General features: G+C 41.1%; 1 protein-coding gene across 1 annotated transcript in view; it reads left to right on the forward strand.

Moving 5' to 3' along the window:
- Window positions 1-18,266, forward strand: part of LOC140143630 (uncharacterized) — a 45,975-nt gene that overhangs the window by 17,630 nt on the left and 10,079 nt on the right. The window contains exons 3-9 of the mRNA XM_072165446.1: window positions 2,016-2,183; window positions 3,141-3,274; window positions 6,060-6,238; window positions 7,018-7,128; window positions 8,036-8,116; window positions 11,891-11,956; window positions 12,692-13,036. Of these exons, the coding sequence (XP_072021547.1) occupies window positions 2,016-2,183; window positions 3,141-3,274; window positions 6,060-6,238; window positions 7,018-7,128; window positions 8,036-8,116; window positions 11,891-11,956; window positions 12,692-13,036 (1,084 nt within the window). The remainder of the gene's footprint in view (window positions 1-2,015; window positions 2,184-3,140; window positions 3,275-6,059; window positions 6,239-7,017; window positions 7,129-8,035; window positions 8,117-11,890; window positions 11,957-12,691; window positions 13,037-18,266) is intronic.

Genomic DNA, 18,266 nt, shown 5'->3' on the forward strand with positions numbered 1-18,266 from the left:
TAACTCTCTAACCTCTCACTTTCCCTTCTTACAAACATTTAACTAATTACCCCCACCCATCGACTCGCCAAATCCCCACAAGGTTCTGAACAGAAACAAAACATACATCACCCAACCTAAACCAATCAATCACAAACACCATCAATGATCACCCAAACACATGTACCATTCAGTACCAAAACAAACCACCAAAGCAGAGAACCGCGAAGCCCGAGAACCGCTCTAGTTTGTGAATAGTTTCAATCATCCAGATAGATACACTAGATGGGTATAATATTTTGATATCAAATCTATTCATCTGCCGGATTTTTTCACATCTGAGTCAGCGGTACATGCAGGCATAAGAATTGTTCAGCTGCAGCTGAATTCAGCCTCTTGGCTGTCCAAATTGATGTATGCATTTTTTATTTCTTCTTGGTCCAATTTTGGACTGTTTTTATAGCCAATTGTGACACAATCTGGTTCATGGAGGCCAAAGGCGGAAAATTTGAATTTAGATACAGGCAAAAATATGGAGTAAAAAACAATAAAATACATACATTGTAAGAAATATACATCACAAAACTTTAGAACCAATAATACTAGACCTTTTCAGTATATGATAGCCTGATGTTGTATAAGGTAATAGCATGGAGGTATATAAATAAATGGAGAATGATCCAGCCAAGCCTCTTTTGTACTACGTTGGTTATGACCAATTATTGTTGAATAGGCAATTTTAGGTTTATATTGATTATGCTAAGCCGATTACATTGTGAAGTCTGTTTCACTGGCCATTGATTTCAATGGGGTAAAATGATGTTTATACTTATTGGAAAGGGCTCATGTTTCATAAAATTTTGATATCAAAATCTCATTTTCGCCAAAAATTGAGTGCTTAAATTCTGAGACTAGTATACCTAGGTTTAGGTATAGGCCTACTAGTCTCAGTTAAATTGCATCAAGAAATCAGTCTTTTTGAAAAAAGAAACACCTTATCTGTTGTCATCTTGTGACTCCTACATTTTGGTCATGAAAAATTGAATTATGACTTTTTTTCCCCAAAAGTTATGACCCCCAGTATATTTGGAACCCTCCTCCAAAGAAAATGATAGCCCCTAATAATATTAATATAATCATTTAGGCCTAAATACTGATAATTATTTATTATAAAATGAGAAGTTTAATGATGATGATTTAGGCGGCCTATACGATTTCATGACAATACAGAATTAAAAGTTTAAAAACAATAACATGACATATCCGTCATGGCACTCAATCAATTTGACCCGAAGCTTCAACCAAAATCACGGTTATCACACACTAAACTATGAGAAACTGTTTAAACAAAATATGTAGGGCCTACACATTCCGTATATCAATTTCTCTCTAGAAAAGATCTGATCATCACTTTTGCTTGAATTCAAGTACTTCCGTAAATTTTGCTCGCTCAGAACTCAAATGGCCCAAATTGGCCCAACATAATTTTTTCACAATCGGAAGGTAAAAACGCTTTGCTTTCATTTGCACTATATTTGAACTCCCTCAGACCCCCTTAAAAGCTTAATATATGAACATGAAAACTAAGTATATTTGTCAAGTTACGGCACAACTAGTGTAGAAAACAGTTTCATAACTTGAGAACAGAACATCCGAATTTCTTCGGTTTTCGCATCGATCATACATTGAAACTATAAGCTATCAAAACTGGTGACTTTGAACATCTGATTGACTAGCTGACGCCATTATACAGTCTCGCTTACAAGGCTTCCGGCACGGGTCAATGTAGGGTCAATTCCTATGAGGAAATTTTGGGAGTGACAATCAATGAACCATGGTAGAGGCTCATAACCATCGTGGAGATCAATAGCTTGGCTGAAGTGCCTGGTCAATTCAAGTTTGGTGACTCATTGAATAGAGGTAACGGGATAATCTCCACTTAGGAGATTAGAATTCTGGCGATCATTCTCCATTTATTTATATACCTCCATGGTAATAGTAACTAAATTTTCAAAAATGCTTTATTTTGTGAACAGGTATTGAATATGCGAAACGATTTCAGCCATCAATCAACAAAATACAAGTTTGCGAGATTGAAGGATGATCAGGTGGAGATGTATTTTAATACCATACTTGAGCTGCTCGAAGTGCTGAAAAATGCAGGAATGAGTTCTGCTGAAGACCTTATGAAGTTATTCTCTGAGGTAAAGTAACAGATTATGGTTGAATTGCAAACATCAAGTAATATTTTGACCAAAAAAATGTGCTAATATCACGGGACATTAATTGAATAGAGGGCATGATCTAATTACTGAAAATGCCTCTAGGGTAAAGTGAAGGGTGTAAACAGTGCTCTGCTCATGTCCTATTTAATGTAAATGGCTCGTGACCAATCCCACACTTTGTTAGATAATGCATGTTTAAACACATTGGCTGCATATCCTGATGGTTTATTACCATTGGGGGATATGCTTGATTCAAAGAGTGAAAAAATTGCAAGCAGCTATAGAAGTTAGAAAAAGACTTCCCACTATGAAGCAAATGAAGAAAAATATAAACTTTTAAATAATAATGAAACAGCATTTATAGCGCATTGTGAATCACAGATTCCTCAATGGTCGCTTTACACTATTATAAACTACCAAACTTAATCAAAATATGTGTACATCCATATGAAAATGATGCACTTGTCAGCTACTACATGTGTCTCTTTTACTGTACATTCTAGATAGGAACAAATACCAGACTCATCTCAAGTGGAGGTCACTTCAAATCATCCCCAAGTCAATAGGCTAGGAATACAGAGAACATTCCATTTGGAGTGAAATTTGATGTTTATTCGCTGTCGTAGTGCACGTTAGTAACCATTGGTTACTGCTCCAAGCCTTGGCCCATACACCTGTTCCGAATTTTGATATGCCATAGGCTTTGTGTTGTGATCATTTCGATCAGTGGTTCGTAACAAAGAAAGCGTGATCCAGTTGGCCTAGCAACGGTCATATTATAATGTGCACTACGACAGCGAATTAAAAACTGTTTCACATTTGCAGTTTTAATTTTTTCCCCAAATTTTTCATAATACAGATAACTTTTGACTCCAATGACATGTATAGGTTTGACCCCTCTGACGGTTTACTTGTTTGCTGTATTTATTCTTGCAGATTAAATGTCTTTCGTTCCACAATGCATTTATTGAGATGCATAAGTTTGGATCGTTCTACCCTAAAGATTACATGGATATGCCTGATGGGCACATACCTGGATTTATGCATTTTCTGGAAGTTATTGAACCAGAGTAAGTGCTTTTCATAAAATATTACAATTCTAACATTTGAGTACATGTACATGAAGATCACTGTTGGTAACCCACGCTTTAGAAAGGGTGGGTTTGAGAGGTCCACAAAATGCTTAAAAGGGTGGGTTTGAAAGATTTCTGGTTAAAATGTGTGTCCAAATATAAAGGGTGGTCACTGATAAAAAGGGTGGGTTTAGAAGACAACATTTACTCAACAATTGCAATCTCAAATCTTACTGTAATTTCTGATTGAATGACACTAAATAAAACACAAAAAACATTGGAATCCCATTCTGTAGTCTTTGGTCATCTAAAACTTCAATTCTCTTTGGATGTAAATCTGCACATCCTGGACCACCATAACTTATCTATGATTAGTAAGTAGTAACCATGCTTAGAAAGGGTGGGTTTCAGAGTTTTGGTATAAAGGGTATAAAATAAAAAGGGTGGGTTTGAAATAAAAATGGTGGCTTTGTATCACCACTGCCAACTATGAAGATAAGTACAGTAATCGTAACTGAATTTGTTCTATAATGTGGACTTGAACCAACTTATAATTTCATGTAAAATTGTTCAAAATGTGTTGGGGACTAAGAAAGAGATTTGAGCCAAGTATACCAACTTAATGTGGGGAACAAAGCAAAGAAATATATGTAAACCATGCAGGATTAGAAAAACTTCAGTAGAAATACACAAGTAATATGGCTGTTAGTTATAGTCATGATAGTTGGCCATCTTTCGATCTGTAGAGTCAATGTCACTAGTGTCATTGGCTCTGAAGTTGTCACATTTTGCTTGTCTGGTGACAACTCATGAAATAACTGATTGGTTAATGACTTTTCAATTCACCTTTTCGGTAAATCCCATAAGCCTTTGCGAGTACACCTGAGACCTTGTCATTTGACGTCACGCCAATCTGCGCCGATGCGCACATCATTTATCGAACATCGTTACTGGGCATTGCAAGTCGGCGTGACGTCAAATGACAAATTCTCAGGTGTACTCGCAAAGCTAGGCTTATGGGATTTACCGAAAAGGTGAATTGGCTATAGAATGTGATTTGTGTAAGTGACACTAAACATCGTAGGCCCCTGTAGATACCGCAAACGCATAATATACGCTAGCTTAGCAGCCACTGAGGTGCCAATCATCTGATATCGCCTTTCATGTTGAAGCGCGTTCTCACATACGTTGTGTGGATTTATATAAACGCATAGCTGTCCATCAACCGCTGCATGCGCTCATGCCCATGGCTGATAGTGATTGACAGCCAATTCTGAGTATTAACATTTTATGATGACGATAAATGGCCAATCAGAAAAGACATACTATGACGTTGTCGCCAGATGGTTTGTTTAGTGACGAAGGAGCACAAATCAGCTGGGACCGAGACTTAACATTTTGCTTGCTGCATGTAGGTCTAGCTTCAATTTGTCAATTATTTTAGGTAATATATTATTGTTCTCTGCATTAAGATGCTATAAGTGGCTCAAATCTTTGTTAATTCTAGGTATGATTTTGTATCTTCTTTTGATCATTGGTGATTTGTAGCTCATCTCTTGGATACACCTGTATCTACTGTTTCACACATAATTTTAAGCCTGGATAGTTCTTGAAAATATTTTTAAATAATAACTACATGAAAAAATTAATTCGAACCTACAGTAGGAATTTCAATTGAATGATCACAGGTTTCAACAACTGTACTCGATCCAATCGTGATCGTATGTCGCGTAATTCAAACTGCAACGCAAATGCCCAAACTTGGATACAATATTAACCAATCACAAGTGAGTTGGCATGGTTGGATTAACGTTTAACTGATGAAATCAACATTTAACCCTATTCTATTACCCCCACAAAAGTGGTATATTTGAGTGGTGTGGAGGTATCATATTAACTACTGCGTTATGGTGTTATTGGTTGGGTAAAACCAATAAGTGGTATACCATTGGCAAGCTTGGACTTTAAGCTTTTAGAAAAACAAGTTTAATATTTAATTATGTAAATATTATGCAAATTAGCTCATGAATAATTAATGAGTTCATAGCCAAATATGATCAAAAAATTATTTTCATTTACAATTTTGAAGTGTATTGAGAACATTAATGTGGCATTTTTATGCAGTTTTAAATACACTGCCGTGTTTCTACATATAATAAAAAGAAATCCGAAAGTTACTTTGGACCATATTTAAAAAGTTTATGGACATTTTGGGGCTATTTTAGGGCAAAATTTGGCCTAAAATTGTCAAAATATGCAGGTTTCAACATTTTAAACCATTATATGATGTGTTAATGGTAGTTGTATTAGGAAAAAAGGTGTTTTGTTGATAGAGAAGTGATAAATTATCAAAACTATTCCAAAGATAAGACCTTATTTGTGTAAATAATTTTTTTTACATGCATATTAAGCCATTTTCGTGCCATATGGCACGTAAATTGATAGGGGTAATAGAATAGGGTTAACTGTTGTTGTACAAATAAAGTACAGGGTTAAGGGAACAGATAGCAATGTTTGCACAGTATTTTGGTGGGACATGAGAGCACCCTAGGGAGTTTTTTTTATCTTTCACAGAGCCAAGAGGCTCTGTCATTTGTTGCATCAAGTCATCTTTTTTCTCATTTCTTTATAAGAACATGTACATGCAAAAAGTAATACATCACAATACAAAATAAGAATGCAAAAAAGTTGAAATTAGCACAGAGAGGGTTTAGCCCATAGCCATCTTAATTAATGTATAGTTTAGAATAAACTATTTTCTATTTTAACTATCAATTTACAGGAAGGAAAATGAGGATGCTCCCAACCTAGATTCGTCTGATACAACCAACCAAGCTGCAGCTGATGAGCAACGCTTTACGCAAATTGAGCGTCATGTCAGCCATATGCGCAAAGATGTGACACAACTTAAGGAAGACAAAGACCGTATGATGAAATTGCTGGAGAAGTTAGCACCACAAGGTATTGAATACTATGTTGTGTATTTAACATATATGTCAATCACTTGCATGGTTAATACTCCTTCCTTTTACTGAGCCACTTTCTGCAACTCCCATAATTTTTGTTGATGTTTACAGATTAAAAAGTTGCAGGATTGTAATGATGAGTCAATGTTTATCCATGTACAACAATTACAGAAATTTGAAATTGTTTGGCTTTTTTTAAATAATGTGGGGCTCATCAATAAGTGTTTCAAATTGCATTATAATTAATCTTTTATTCTTTTACACAGTCTGGAATTATGTGATATGATATGCAACCCACTTACCATGATAGGTCAACTTAGCAAATGTATTTGAAATACACATGTTACATACTTGTCTTATTTGAGAAAAAGCACTGTTTTTATTTTGCTTTAAGATTATAGAAATCAATGTTTGTGAAACAGAAAAACTTACTTTCAGTCATTTGGGTACTATTTAACAAGTGGGAGAAAAACATGTTTAAGTGCTACGTTATATAGCATGCACGATCATCTCAAAATAAGGTTCTACTCGCAAAGTGCATTTTATATGTGCTTACACTTGTCAAATGCATGATTGGATTACCTTGTACACTTTGCAAACGCCTTCTGACGTGTTAGAAAAGCGTGAGAAATAAAAATGCACTTTTTGCACATGCATTTGCAGGGAGAACCTCATCTTGGTAGCAAGATGGCAGATCCATGCAAAGAGTGAATATGCTTTCACAAAATATGTTAATATCTGACACTTCATATAAATTGTTTTTTTATTTTTCAGGGTCTCGTTTGAGAAATAAAACAAAGGGTCAGAAAAACAAAGTTTTTCAGTTTGGTGACAATACAACTGTCAACTTTAATGAGCATTGTGGTGCTGTCTCTAACAACAAAGGTTTGTTGATTTACATTGTGAATTCAATTGTGTTACAGAACATCACGAAAATCTACAATTTCACTCTACCATATCACCAGATTTAGTGCACCTACCATGGCAAAAGGGCCTAACTAACAAATTGATTTTTTCGAGATAATTGATTCAAACCATGCTCAGCCTGTATTGACTTGTACATGGTAACCCATCCAAATTGGGGTAATTATTAGTGTTTGTGGGTTAGAATAGAAGTGTTTTATGTTTTTGATAGGTAGATATAGTATCCATTGACCATCCTGTGGTGAAAAATCAATTTCTCAAAAACTGTTAGTTAGGCCCTTTTGCCATGGGAGGGAAATAATAGTATAAAATGCCATCAAATTGGGCATAAATTGCAGAAAACTTAATGAGCTACATAAACCTTATGAGCTGCAATGACACATTTTAATGTTCATCTTGTCCCTTTGTACATTTTTTTGCTTCCCAAAATGTCACAATATTTTGTCTAGTTTAAGCATCTTTTTAAATGTTATGTGAAATTTGTATCCCAACTATTGATTGAAGTCCCACCTTTTGGTAGGGTCCAGGACCTATTTATAACACTATTTATTACACTGAATTTTTATATGCTCTACCCTTCTTTGGATTGAGGACTCGTATTCAAAAGGTAGTCCAAGTATGAATAAATGTTACTATAACTTGCACGTTCTTATAGTCAAGTTAAAAGCATCTGTTGGTGGAAACTGCTTATCTACAAAAATAGTCTATGTAGTTGAATTCAAATGTGGTTAATGGCTTGAGCTTTCAGGATCTTTAGTCTACACATCACATTGCCTTTTTAATGGGAGACCATGCATGTCACTGGAAATTTTTGTGCATGTCACTTTTGATATTTGTTTTTATATCTTGTCTTGTTTTAAATCAATAGGAAAAGTCAGAGGATCAGGATTGAAAGAAACAGAATCTACAGGTGGACCTTCTCGGAAAAGAAAAGCTTCAGCAGCATTTGGTGAGTTTGCAGTTACAAGTGGCTTATAATTGCTTTCTTGGACATTTGATCCTATATCCTACCATTTTCCTTTTTTGCCAAGTTTTTCACAGAATGATAAATGATATCTTTTAACATCTCATAATTCTTGTGATTCAAGCTAGAAATCATCTGTGTGTTGGACTATTCCAATTGAAATCTATCATGCTCAATCCATCCAATTTTATATCAAACTTGGTACGGTGATAGTATTGTAGCCCCATGTGCTGTATATAGTTTTGTGTCAGGTGTTTTGCATATTTCTGAATATGAAGGACCTCATTTGCATATTTTAGCTAAAATGCCATTATCCCACTCTGAAGCTTGCATTCAGTTTTTAGTTTTTCCCAATGAACTTGGTAGGGTGATAGCTATGTTCACCTCTTGTGTTGTATAGTTTGTGCCATGCTCTTTGCACATTTCTGAATATTAATGACTTCAATTGCATATTTTTTGTATTTACAAATCTTTGTTATTTACACACCTTAATTTAGGCATATTCGGTATACCGAATTTCGCGGTTTATATCGGTTTGAAATCAAAACCGATACCGATACCTCCCGTTTTTCAAAAAAAAAGAAAAAAAAATCAAATTTTTTTTTTTTTTTTTTTTAAATGTTTTTCCTAACCTTATAACCCTCTAACCCACCCCAACCTTACGACTACCCCTTCTGCCAAACCTTGCTATAACTATACAAACCCACCCAAGCCCAACTAACCTAACACCCTTGCCCGAATCGGGAATTAGGGATGAAATTTATTTCACCTAAAAATTGGACCTATATATATTTTTTTCAAATTTTATTTTGTTTAAATGTTTTTCCTAACCTTATAACCCTCTAACCCACCCAAGGCTTATATTAACCAGGCACCCAGGCTCTTTTTACCCCATGGTTGCCCAGTTTTGGCTCCTGGTGTATCCAACATTTTACACTACAAACTATAGGACCAGGAGCCATCTTTGGGACCAGGAGCTCATTTTAGCTCCTGGTCCAGACATACTTAATATAAGGCCTGAACCCACCCCAACCTTACAACTACCCCTTCTACCAAACCTTACTATAACTATACAAACCCACCCAAGCCCAACTAACCTTTAACCTATCCCAAAACCCTTGCCCCCTTATTAGAGGAGAAATTGATTTCACCTTGAAAATCGGACAGGTATTTAATTTTTTATGTTTTAAATGCATGAATGTGTTAATAACGCTTTTAATTATTTTATTTTGCCTCATTTCATCGATTTGTTATTTTTATTGCTAAATTATAAAAGAGAAACTTTAAAGAATTTTTGAATTTCAAAAAAAAATCTAAAATTCTGAAAATACAAAAAAAATATATTCAAGTACAAGTTGTTTTCTTCTGGGTAGAATTTTATCTTACATACACCAGTTTCTTTCTTACAGGTTAGAAATTTGATAAATAGGTCATCATATACAAAATTCATGCATGGGCCTATTTATCAAATTTCTAACCTGCAAGAAAGAAACTGGTGCATGTAAGATAAAAATTCGTACCTAGAAGAAAACAACGTGTGCACTCAAATGTATTTTCTTTGTATTTTCAAAATTTTAGATTTTTTTTTGAAATTTCCAAAATTATGTGAAATGTTTCTCCTTTTATAATTAGCCATAAAAATAGCCATTTTGATGAGATGAGGCTAAACAAGGTAATTGAAATATTATTGACATATATTTATGCATTTAATAACACTAAACATGTCTAGGTCCGATTTTAGGTGAAATCAATTTACCTCTAATTCCCTCTTTGGGGTTGGGGCTAGGGTGCTAGGTTAGTTAGGCTTGGGTGAGTTTGCATAGTTATAGTAAGGCCTGGGAAAAGGGTTATAGTTTGTTTAAGGTCAGAAAAACATTAAAACAAAATAACATTTGAAATTTGAAAAAGAATATTTTTATATGTATATAGGTCCGATTTTTAGGTGAAACTTAAATTCCCCCCAATTCCCCTTTGGGGTTGTGACATGGGTGTTAGGTTAGTTGGGCTTGGGTGGGTTTGTATAGTTATAGTAACATTTAAGAATAGGGTTAGAGTTTGTGTAAGGTCAGAAAAAAACAATTAAAAAAAAATGACATTGATTTTACCTAAAACGGACATAGATATGTTTAGTGTTATTGCATGAATAGTTTAATGTCAATAGTTTCAATTACTTTATTTTATTTAGCCTCATCTCAACAAAATGGCTATTTCTATGGCTAATTATATTGAGGAGAAACCTTTCACATAATTTTGGAAATTTCAAAAATTCTAAAAATACCAAAAAATACATTGGAGTGCAAAAGCTTCTTTCTTCTGGGTAAAAATTCTTTTCTTACATGCAACAGCTTTTTTATTGCAGGTTAGAAATTTGATAAATAGGTCATCATATACAAAATGCATACATGGACCTATTTATCAATTTTCTAACCTGCAAGAAAAAAGCTGGTGCATGTAAGAAAAGAATTTTTACCCAGAAGAAAAAAGCTTTTGCACTCCAATGTATTTTTTGGTATTTTTAGATTTTTTTTTTTTTTTTTTTTCCAAAATTATGTGAAAGGTTTCTCCTTCCTATAATTAGCCATAAAAATGGCCATTTTGATGAGATGATGCTAAATAAAGTACGGTAATTGAAACTTTATTAATATATATTCATGCATTTACTAAACATGCTAAATATAGGTCCGATTTTGTGGTGAAATCAATTTCACCCCTATTCCATTTTGGGGTTTGGGGCAACAGTGTTAGGCTAGTTAGGCTTGGGTGGGTTTGTATATTATGTAGTACAGTTTGGGGGAGGGTTAGAGTTGTTTATGGGTAGGGAAAACATTAAAAAATCGCTTTTTTTTTTTTTTTCAAAACCGATTTTTCGGTTTATATCGGTTTTACACAGACGGTTTATCGGTTTTCGGTTTTTACAATACCGATTATTAGTGCCTTAATTACAAACTGCGTAATAAGACTGATTTGCACTAATTTTGAAGGATTTTGTTTTGGATTTGAATGTTATAGTCCTGTCTCTCAAGTCGAGAGTAATGCCATGTTGAATTTGGGCAAATTTGAATAGTGCGCTGGCGACACAACTGCGTAAATGCACTAATTCAAATCTGCCAATGTAAAATCCAAAGTGGCATCACTCTCAACTTGAGAAGAGACGCAGTATAGCTGTTTTATTGAATCTACCAAACTTGCTGTTTCTGCCCCTGACTTGGGGCAGGTGTTGGGTGGAGCGCTTTGGTCCCGGGATCCCTCCTGCTGGAAATCTCTTCTATCTCCTCCAGAAAAGCTTTACAGACTATAGGAAGTCATTGGCAAGCAATGTCAATATTTGAGCAATATTCTTTTGTTTTAAAGAAGTATTTTGTGATCCTAACATGTATCCTCTCTTTATGACATTTTTCAGTAGATATCAATGAAAAAAAAAACGTTATTCCCAAATTTTCAGTTGATCCTGATTTTGTATTTGCAAGTTATACATGATTATATGTATTAAACTGCTCCAAAGGCCAGTGTTGTCATTTCGTTCTGGTGTACCAAAACATAATTCAAATTTCTGTGATGATATTTTTGCTAAACGAATTAATCTGCAAGCAATTTTTTGTACATAAACATTATGTAGCTCTAGAGGTTTCCAGTGGCTAAAAATATCAACTTTTTTTGGAGAAAAGTTGAGATGAGGCTGTGGATCACAAAAATGACCTTTTAAACAACATGAATATATAGCGTGTTCACCACAGTACTTGCTTTTTACATTTATATCAGATTCCTCACCTGTGTCCTCGGATAACCCAGATCAACCTGGTACTTCATCACAGTCTCATAAGAAAGGTTTGTATTAATGTCTTGTCTGAAGTCATGGAAATTCCACATGTAAAGTATTAAAACTCATGAAAAAGCCATGTCATTCTTGAATTCCAAATGAGTGTAAAAGAGAGACAGAAAAAGTCGGCACAGACAAGTAGCAGGGCCTATAATGAAGACATGGTGAACCCAGGAAGAAAATGGTATTTAAGTTTGCGGAAAAACTAACACTTCACATGGCAAGCCCTACAGGATATATTTTTGTATCTTCGTGTATTCTTCTTCTTCCTATATACGTGCATCCCTCAAATTTTTTGAGTATTTTGTGTATTGCTTTGTTGTTTGTCAGTCTATTTTGTGTCTTGAACAGCATTGGTGCCATAATCAACATAATGCCCTTCTATTCCCTTCTTTTGTCCCTCGGGCTAGTTCAGTTTTAGTCCTTCAGGCTAGTTAATATTTTGTCCCTCAGGCTAGTTAAATTTTTGTCCCTCGGGCTAGTTCAGTTTTAGTCCCTCAGGCTAGTTAAAATTTTGTTCCTCAGGCTAGTTCAAATTTTGTCCCTCAGGCTAGTTAATTTTGTGTCCAAGCTAAGTTGTGGACCTCAAGTTAATTAACCTTTAATCCCTCAGGACTACAGTTAAATATTGATCACTGTTTATTTTGTGGCACCATGTAGTTATGTTTGCCACACCTTTTTCAAAGTGTAGTTAGCAAAATAAAACGATAAATGTTTATTTCAACCATTACATGTATTTGCAGGTGCAGCTCATTGTGGCACCCCACCAAGGATGCGGTCTTTGTCAGATGCTGTTATAATGAAACTGGCCAAAGAATTTGATCCCAACCAGTTAACCAGCCTTGGCATCGCGCTGGGATTAACCAATGCTCGTATTAAGCAATTTATTAGAAATCACCCTGGCGATATCCTACAGGCTATCGTGGATATGCTTTGCACTTGGAGAGATGAAATGCTGAGGAAAGGGTGGGATATAAAAACAGTAATCAAAACACTTCGTAAGGCACTCAAGAAATCGGATTCCAAGCTACTGGCAAAGAAACTCAAGCATAAGAAGTACAGGTCACCAAGAAAAACTACCAAATCAGGTTAGTCACCCAGCAATTCATGTTTGTCTTTGCATTTGTTTATTACCTATATGTCTGTATATTTGTTTGTTTTCAATATGAATTGGGGTGGAACAACACTGTCAATAATGTAATGCAAAATGAAAAAAAACAAACATGTTGCGTATTTGTCACTGAAATGTATGATGAGAATAAGGTTAAATGAATTGTGGTACCTTCATGTTTTATTCACAACAGCTGAAGGAAGTATCCTATCCCTGATCCCATAATGCTTTGAGGTACCATGAAAGAACTGCATGTGCCAGAGAAATCTACACAAAATCACTCACTTCAACTTTCAATTACTCCTTTAAATCAGTGTGCTTAGACTTTCATTTTCAAAAATGTGACCATAAATGATTGTGAATCAATCTCAATCTTTAAGCGCTCTTGCATATATTTTGCATATGTTTGCTATGGAGCAAGCATATACACTGCAATGCATGATGGGATACTCCCTGCAGCTGCTGTGTGTTTGATTATATTCCCCTCTCAGAAGTGAGAGGGACATACACAAGCGCACGATACTTACCTCCCACGACCTGATCTATGCACAAAACGAAGTTTGGGACCACAAGAAAGGGTTTGGCACCCCCGGGAGAACGGGGATGACAACGCACAGGTGTTGGTATCGCCTAACACTAACGAGATATCGCCTCACCAACACACGCTTTCTTGCACCCTCTACGTGAGAACGTATGACTTTCTTGAGGGGTGGAACGCATAAAACGCTGGAAGAAGCTCAGGTCGTGGGAGGTAAGTATCGTGCGCTTGTGTATGTCCCTCTCACTTCTGAGAGGGGAATACACTGCGCACCCTCTACTTACCTCCCACGACCTGATCTATGCACAGAATACCACTGAGAGCTAGGAGGTGGAAGAAAGTCGTGAAAGGTAAGGAGGGCATGCAGTGCCAACTTATCAACCACAACAAAAAACCACCCAACCCAAGGCTCGCCTAACGTCCTCAACCCGATCCCTGGCGGCCTGCAAGCAGTGCTGAAGTACCTACAGCTGAACGACTTGGCGAGGACGCCCTCAAGGTAGGTCGACTGGAAGGTGGTGGGGCTCTTCCAGCCTGCTGCGCCGAGCACCTCCCTTAAGGACGCCCCAGAATGGAAGGCCCAAGAGGCCGCTTGGGAACGAAAGTGTTGTGACACCTGACTGTGACAGTGTCTGGGGACCCGCATCCGCTCATGATGTTTTTGATGGGCGCAACAGATGACGGAGGCAACCCAGTGGCAAATGGTGCTTTTAGTGGCCGGCCTAAATGGCCTGGCCGATGTGATAAAAAGCTGCCTGATGCCCCTCCCCCTGCTCTGCTCGGTGCACGCGTTAGGTACGGTCTCAAGGGCCCTAACGGGCATGACGGTTTCTCCGCCTGCCCCACGACCAGGACCAGATCAGGGAGGAACACCGGGGTAGAGAAGGACATGATCTGGTTCTTAACCAAAAATCCGGTCCTAGGCAGAATAGAGACAACCCCGTAGGTGAAGCGTAGATGGGGCTCGTCGATCGACAGAGCATGAATATCAGAGCAACGACGGCCGCAGGCCACTGCCACTAAGAACACTGTCTTTAGTGTCAGGTCCTGCAGCGAGAGATTCTCGAAGGGCTCAAAAATCTCAGCTAGATATCGCAACACCCACGGGAGGTCCCACTCCGGAACCAGGAGTGGAATGGGCCTCTCCGCGAATATGCCCTTAATGAGGGCGGAGAGGGCTGGACCCGAGGAGATGGTCATGCCTCCCCAAAGCCGTGATGGACCGTGGCTATGACCGTCCTGTACGCTTCGGCGGTCTGAGACATACAACCGCCGAGGAAAACTTCTGTAAGGAAGTCCGCGTCTTAGTCTACAGGGGCAAAATGGGGTCGATTTCTCGACCGCCCACCTCCTGTAGAACCGCAAAGTCGCTAATCGTAAGACTTTTCGAGTCGCCTGTCGCCTTGCCTTTGCGGGGAGCGTGGCAGCTGACTCAGAAAATCCCGCCGCCTGATACGCCAGACAGTGAGATGGAGGTTGTTGATCACTTCCATCTGACCTGCTGGCGTGGCGGAACGGACAGAAGATCCTCACGGCGAGGGAGGCTGACTGGCTCCCCACTAGGAGGTCCAGGAGGCGGGGAACTACCACTGCTTGGGCCAGAGAGGAGCGATTAGAAGGAGGAAACATACTGCAGTGCGGGCTACCTTCTCCAGTCCCCGAGGAATCGGAGCAATGGGAGGAAAGGCGTGAATCGAATACGCGCCTCCCAGCTTCTCCCGCATGGCGCCTCTGTTTATCGCCTGGGGGTCTTGACCCCAGGAGAAGTAGGTCGGAAGTTGATGGTTTAGATGAGACGTAAAAGGGTCGATAAGAGGGCGATCGGGAAGAAGGAACGGCAGCGTGAGGGATGAAGATGCCAATCTTCTGACGCCCCTCTGGGCTAAGCGCGGAGGACTGAAGTCCCCTCGGGACAGTGAATCGCCAGGGTTTGTCTACACCGCCAGATGCTCCGCACGGAGGGAAATATCCTCCGCTGACACCACAGGGGAGGGACACCGCCTCCCCTGCAAAGGCTGAGACTTCTGGTGCCTTCCACCCTGTTGATGTAGGACACAACTGTCATGCTGTCGCATCTGACCAGGATGAACAGGCCTTGAATCCGCCGCCCAGCTGACGGAGGGCGAGGAAAATGGCCCACAGCTCGAGGAGATTGATGTGTCTCCGAGCTTGAGTCCTGAACACTTGGCTGACCTATCCACCAGGAAAGGCAGGGGAGGAGATGCCGAGGGACCGGAGTCCGGAGGCTCAAAGGATGGTGCCACGTTCGATACCGCCCGAGGAAGTACACCTGTATCTTCCTCGTTCGTAGCCGACAGCCTGGAACCAGATCTATAAGGCTGGCCATCAGCCCTAGAAGGCGGCCACGACCGAGCCTGGACCGATGCTGCCTGCCTGATCTGCAGAGTGCAGAGCCGAACGTCGGCGATCCTCGAGCCTATAGGAGAAACCCGCCCCTGGCGAAGTCCATAGTCGCCCCAGGAACTGAGGCGACTTGAATGGGGAGAAGACTTCTGGTGGTTTATGATAAACCCCAGTGACTCGACCAGCCTGCACACCCCCGAACATCCTGGCGCAGACACTGCGGAGATGGGGCTACTAACAACCAGTCGCCTAGGTAGACGAAGATCGTGATCCCCTTCCTCCGGAGAAACTCTGCCACCGACTTGACCAGTCGAGTGAATGTCCGGGGCCGTGGAGAGGTCAAAGGGAGGACCCGAACTGAAACGCGGTACCGTCGAACACGAAGCGAAGCCATTTCTGGTCTGACTCGCAGATTGGTACGTGGAGGTATGCATCTTACAGATCTAGGATGACTCCCCACCAGCCTGGCTGAAGGACAGATAACACCGCCCGCAGCATCTCCATCCGGAAACGCGGGGCCTTGATGTAGGCATTCAGGGGCTTCAAGTTGAGGATTGGGCACCACTCTCCGGATTTCTTTGTGGTAAGGAAGAACGGGGAGTAGTGGCCTGAAAAGAAGGCCCTTGGAAGAGGTCTGATTGCTCTGTTTGTTGGGAGAGCTTCGAATGTCCTCCACCAAGGGCTCCCTTTGTAAGGGATCCAGCGGAGACGGGTGACTCGAACCCCCGAATCGAGGGGGCGGAAGGTGAACTCGATCTGGTAGCCTAGGGACACTGTATCTAGGACCCATCGGTCTGAGGTCACCCCGCCAAGCCCTGGCAATGCCAAGAGACGACCGCCCACTGGGAGTGGACGGTCGGGTCCCGAAGGAGTCGGAACCGGCGCCCCGACCACGCCCGCCATAGGCGGATGGGTCGCCACGACCGCACCGCCACTCTAGCCTCGCCTTCCCTTGCTTGCCGAGCGTAAGGGATCCGAGCGGTTGACCGGTGGACCATGGCTGCCGTCGGGGGTCGCTCTACCGCCCTGGACGGACGGGAGGCCTTCCGACGGTCGAGCCGTGGAACCATTGAGGTCGACCGCACACGGGAGGACACCTGAGCAGCGCATACGCCCGGGGCACTCAACCCGACCGCAACAGGTGCCGTCGAGGAGTGGCCGCTCAGGCGCGAGCCAGCCCATTGCTCAGGGGGTGCCGGGGCTGTACACTCACCTACAGCACTCGACCCGGACGCCGTAGCGCTCAGGGAGCCGCCGTGAGGGTATGAGCAACCAGCTGCTGCTGTTGAGGCACCTGGATATAGGTCGGGTTGGCTGTCAGAATTTTGGGCCGAAACTGCTTGGGCGCTAATGTGGCCGATGCCTTTGGTTGGTTGGCCTCCTTAGCCGCCTTCCGTTTGGTACGCTCATCCTCGGCCAGCCTGGGCAAGGCCCCCCGAATAGATCGGTACCAAACGGAACAGACCTCAGCTCTCTTTTATCAGAGCGTAGTTGAGCGTATGGGCAACCAAGGCTCGGCGCGCCAAGACAGAACGGGTCGAGATACGAGTGAAGTGCTCTGACGAGAGATGATTGAGGTCTGACAACACGTGGACTGCCCTCAGTGTCGCCTCAGGAGACAAAGACATTTCCTTGTCCAGCAAGCTCCGTGCTAGATAAGCGCTGGCGAGCTGTTGGACAGTCGACACGCAGAGCCCGTCCCTGGCGAGCGACGCCAGTGACCGTAGCTCCTCATCCCGGCCCTATCCCAGGGAGGCACCATGTGGGGTGCCTTTGGTCCAGCCTGCCTGGGGCTCCCTCAACTCCTGAGGGGGGGAGCTCTCCGGCGACACTTGTCCCCTTATCCCGCTCCATCTGGTGATAGGCCGCCTCGGACAGAGGGGTTTCTAAGAACGCCACATCCTCTGTAACGTGGGGAACGCCTGCCAGCCACGGGAGGCGGTCTACCTCACCCTTATCCTGTAATGGACGTGGTGAGTGCTTTGATGTCCCGGGGTAAGGGGAGGAAGGGCAGCGACTGGGGGTTTATGGCTTAGTTGGCTTTGCCGCATACCCTAAGTCGGAAGCTGTTGCGGGGCGCTCAAACTCCAATCGCATCTTAGCGTCCGATAGGACGGCTGCGAAAAGGAGCCGAGACGTAGGCGTAAGGAGCCTCTACCGCAACTGGTCCTCCTCGGAGCCCTGAGTCGGTGCTGGGAATGAGTAAGGATCCCCCAGCCTCGACACTGATCATAACTCCACTGGTACCGTCCAGGTGGAGCCGGATCGGGCTGAGGAACCCTCCCCACCGAGTTGGCTCCTGAGT

This window comes from Amphiura filiformis, unplaced genomic scaffold (assembly GCF_039555335.1).
Source record: "Amphiura filiformis unplaced genomic scaffold, Afil_fr2py scaffold_25, whole genome shotgun sequence".
Taxonomy (NCBI): Eukaryota; Metazoa; Echinodermata; class Ophiuroidea; order Amphilepidida; family Amphiuridae; genus Amphiura; species Amphiura filiformis.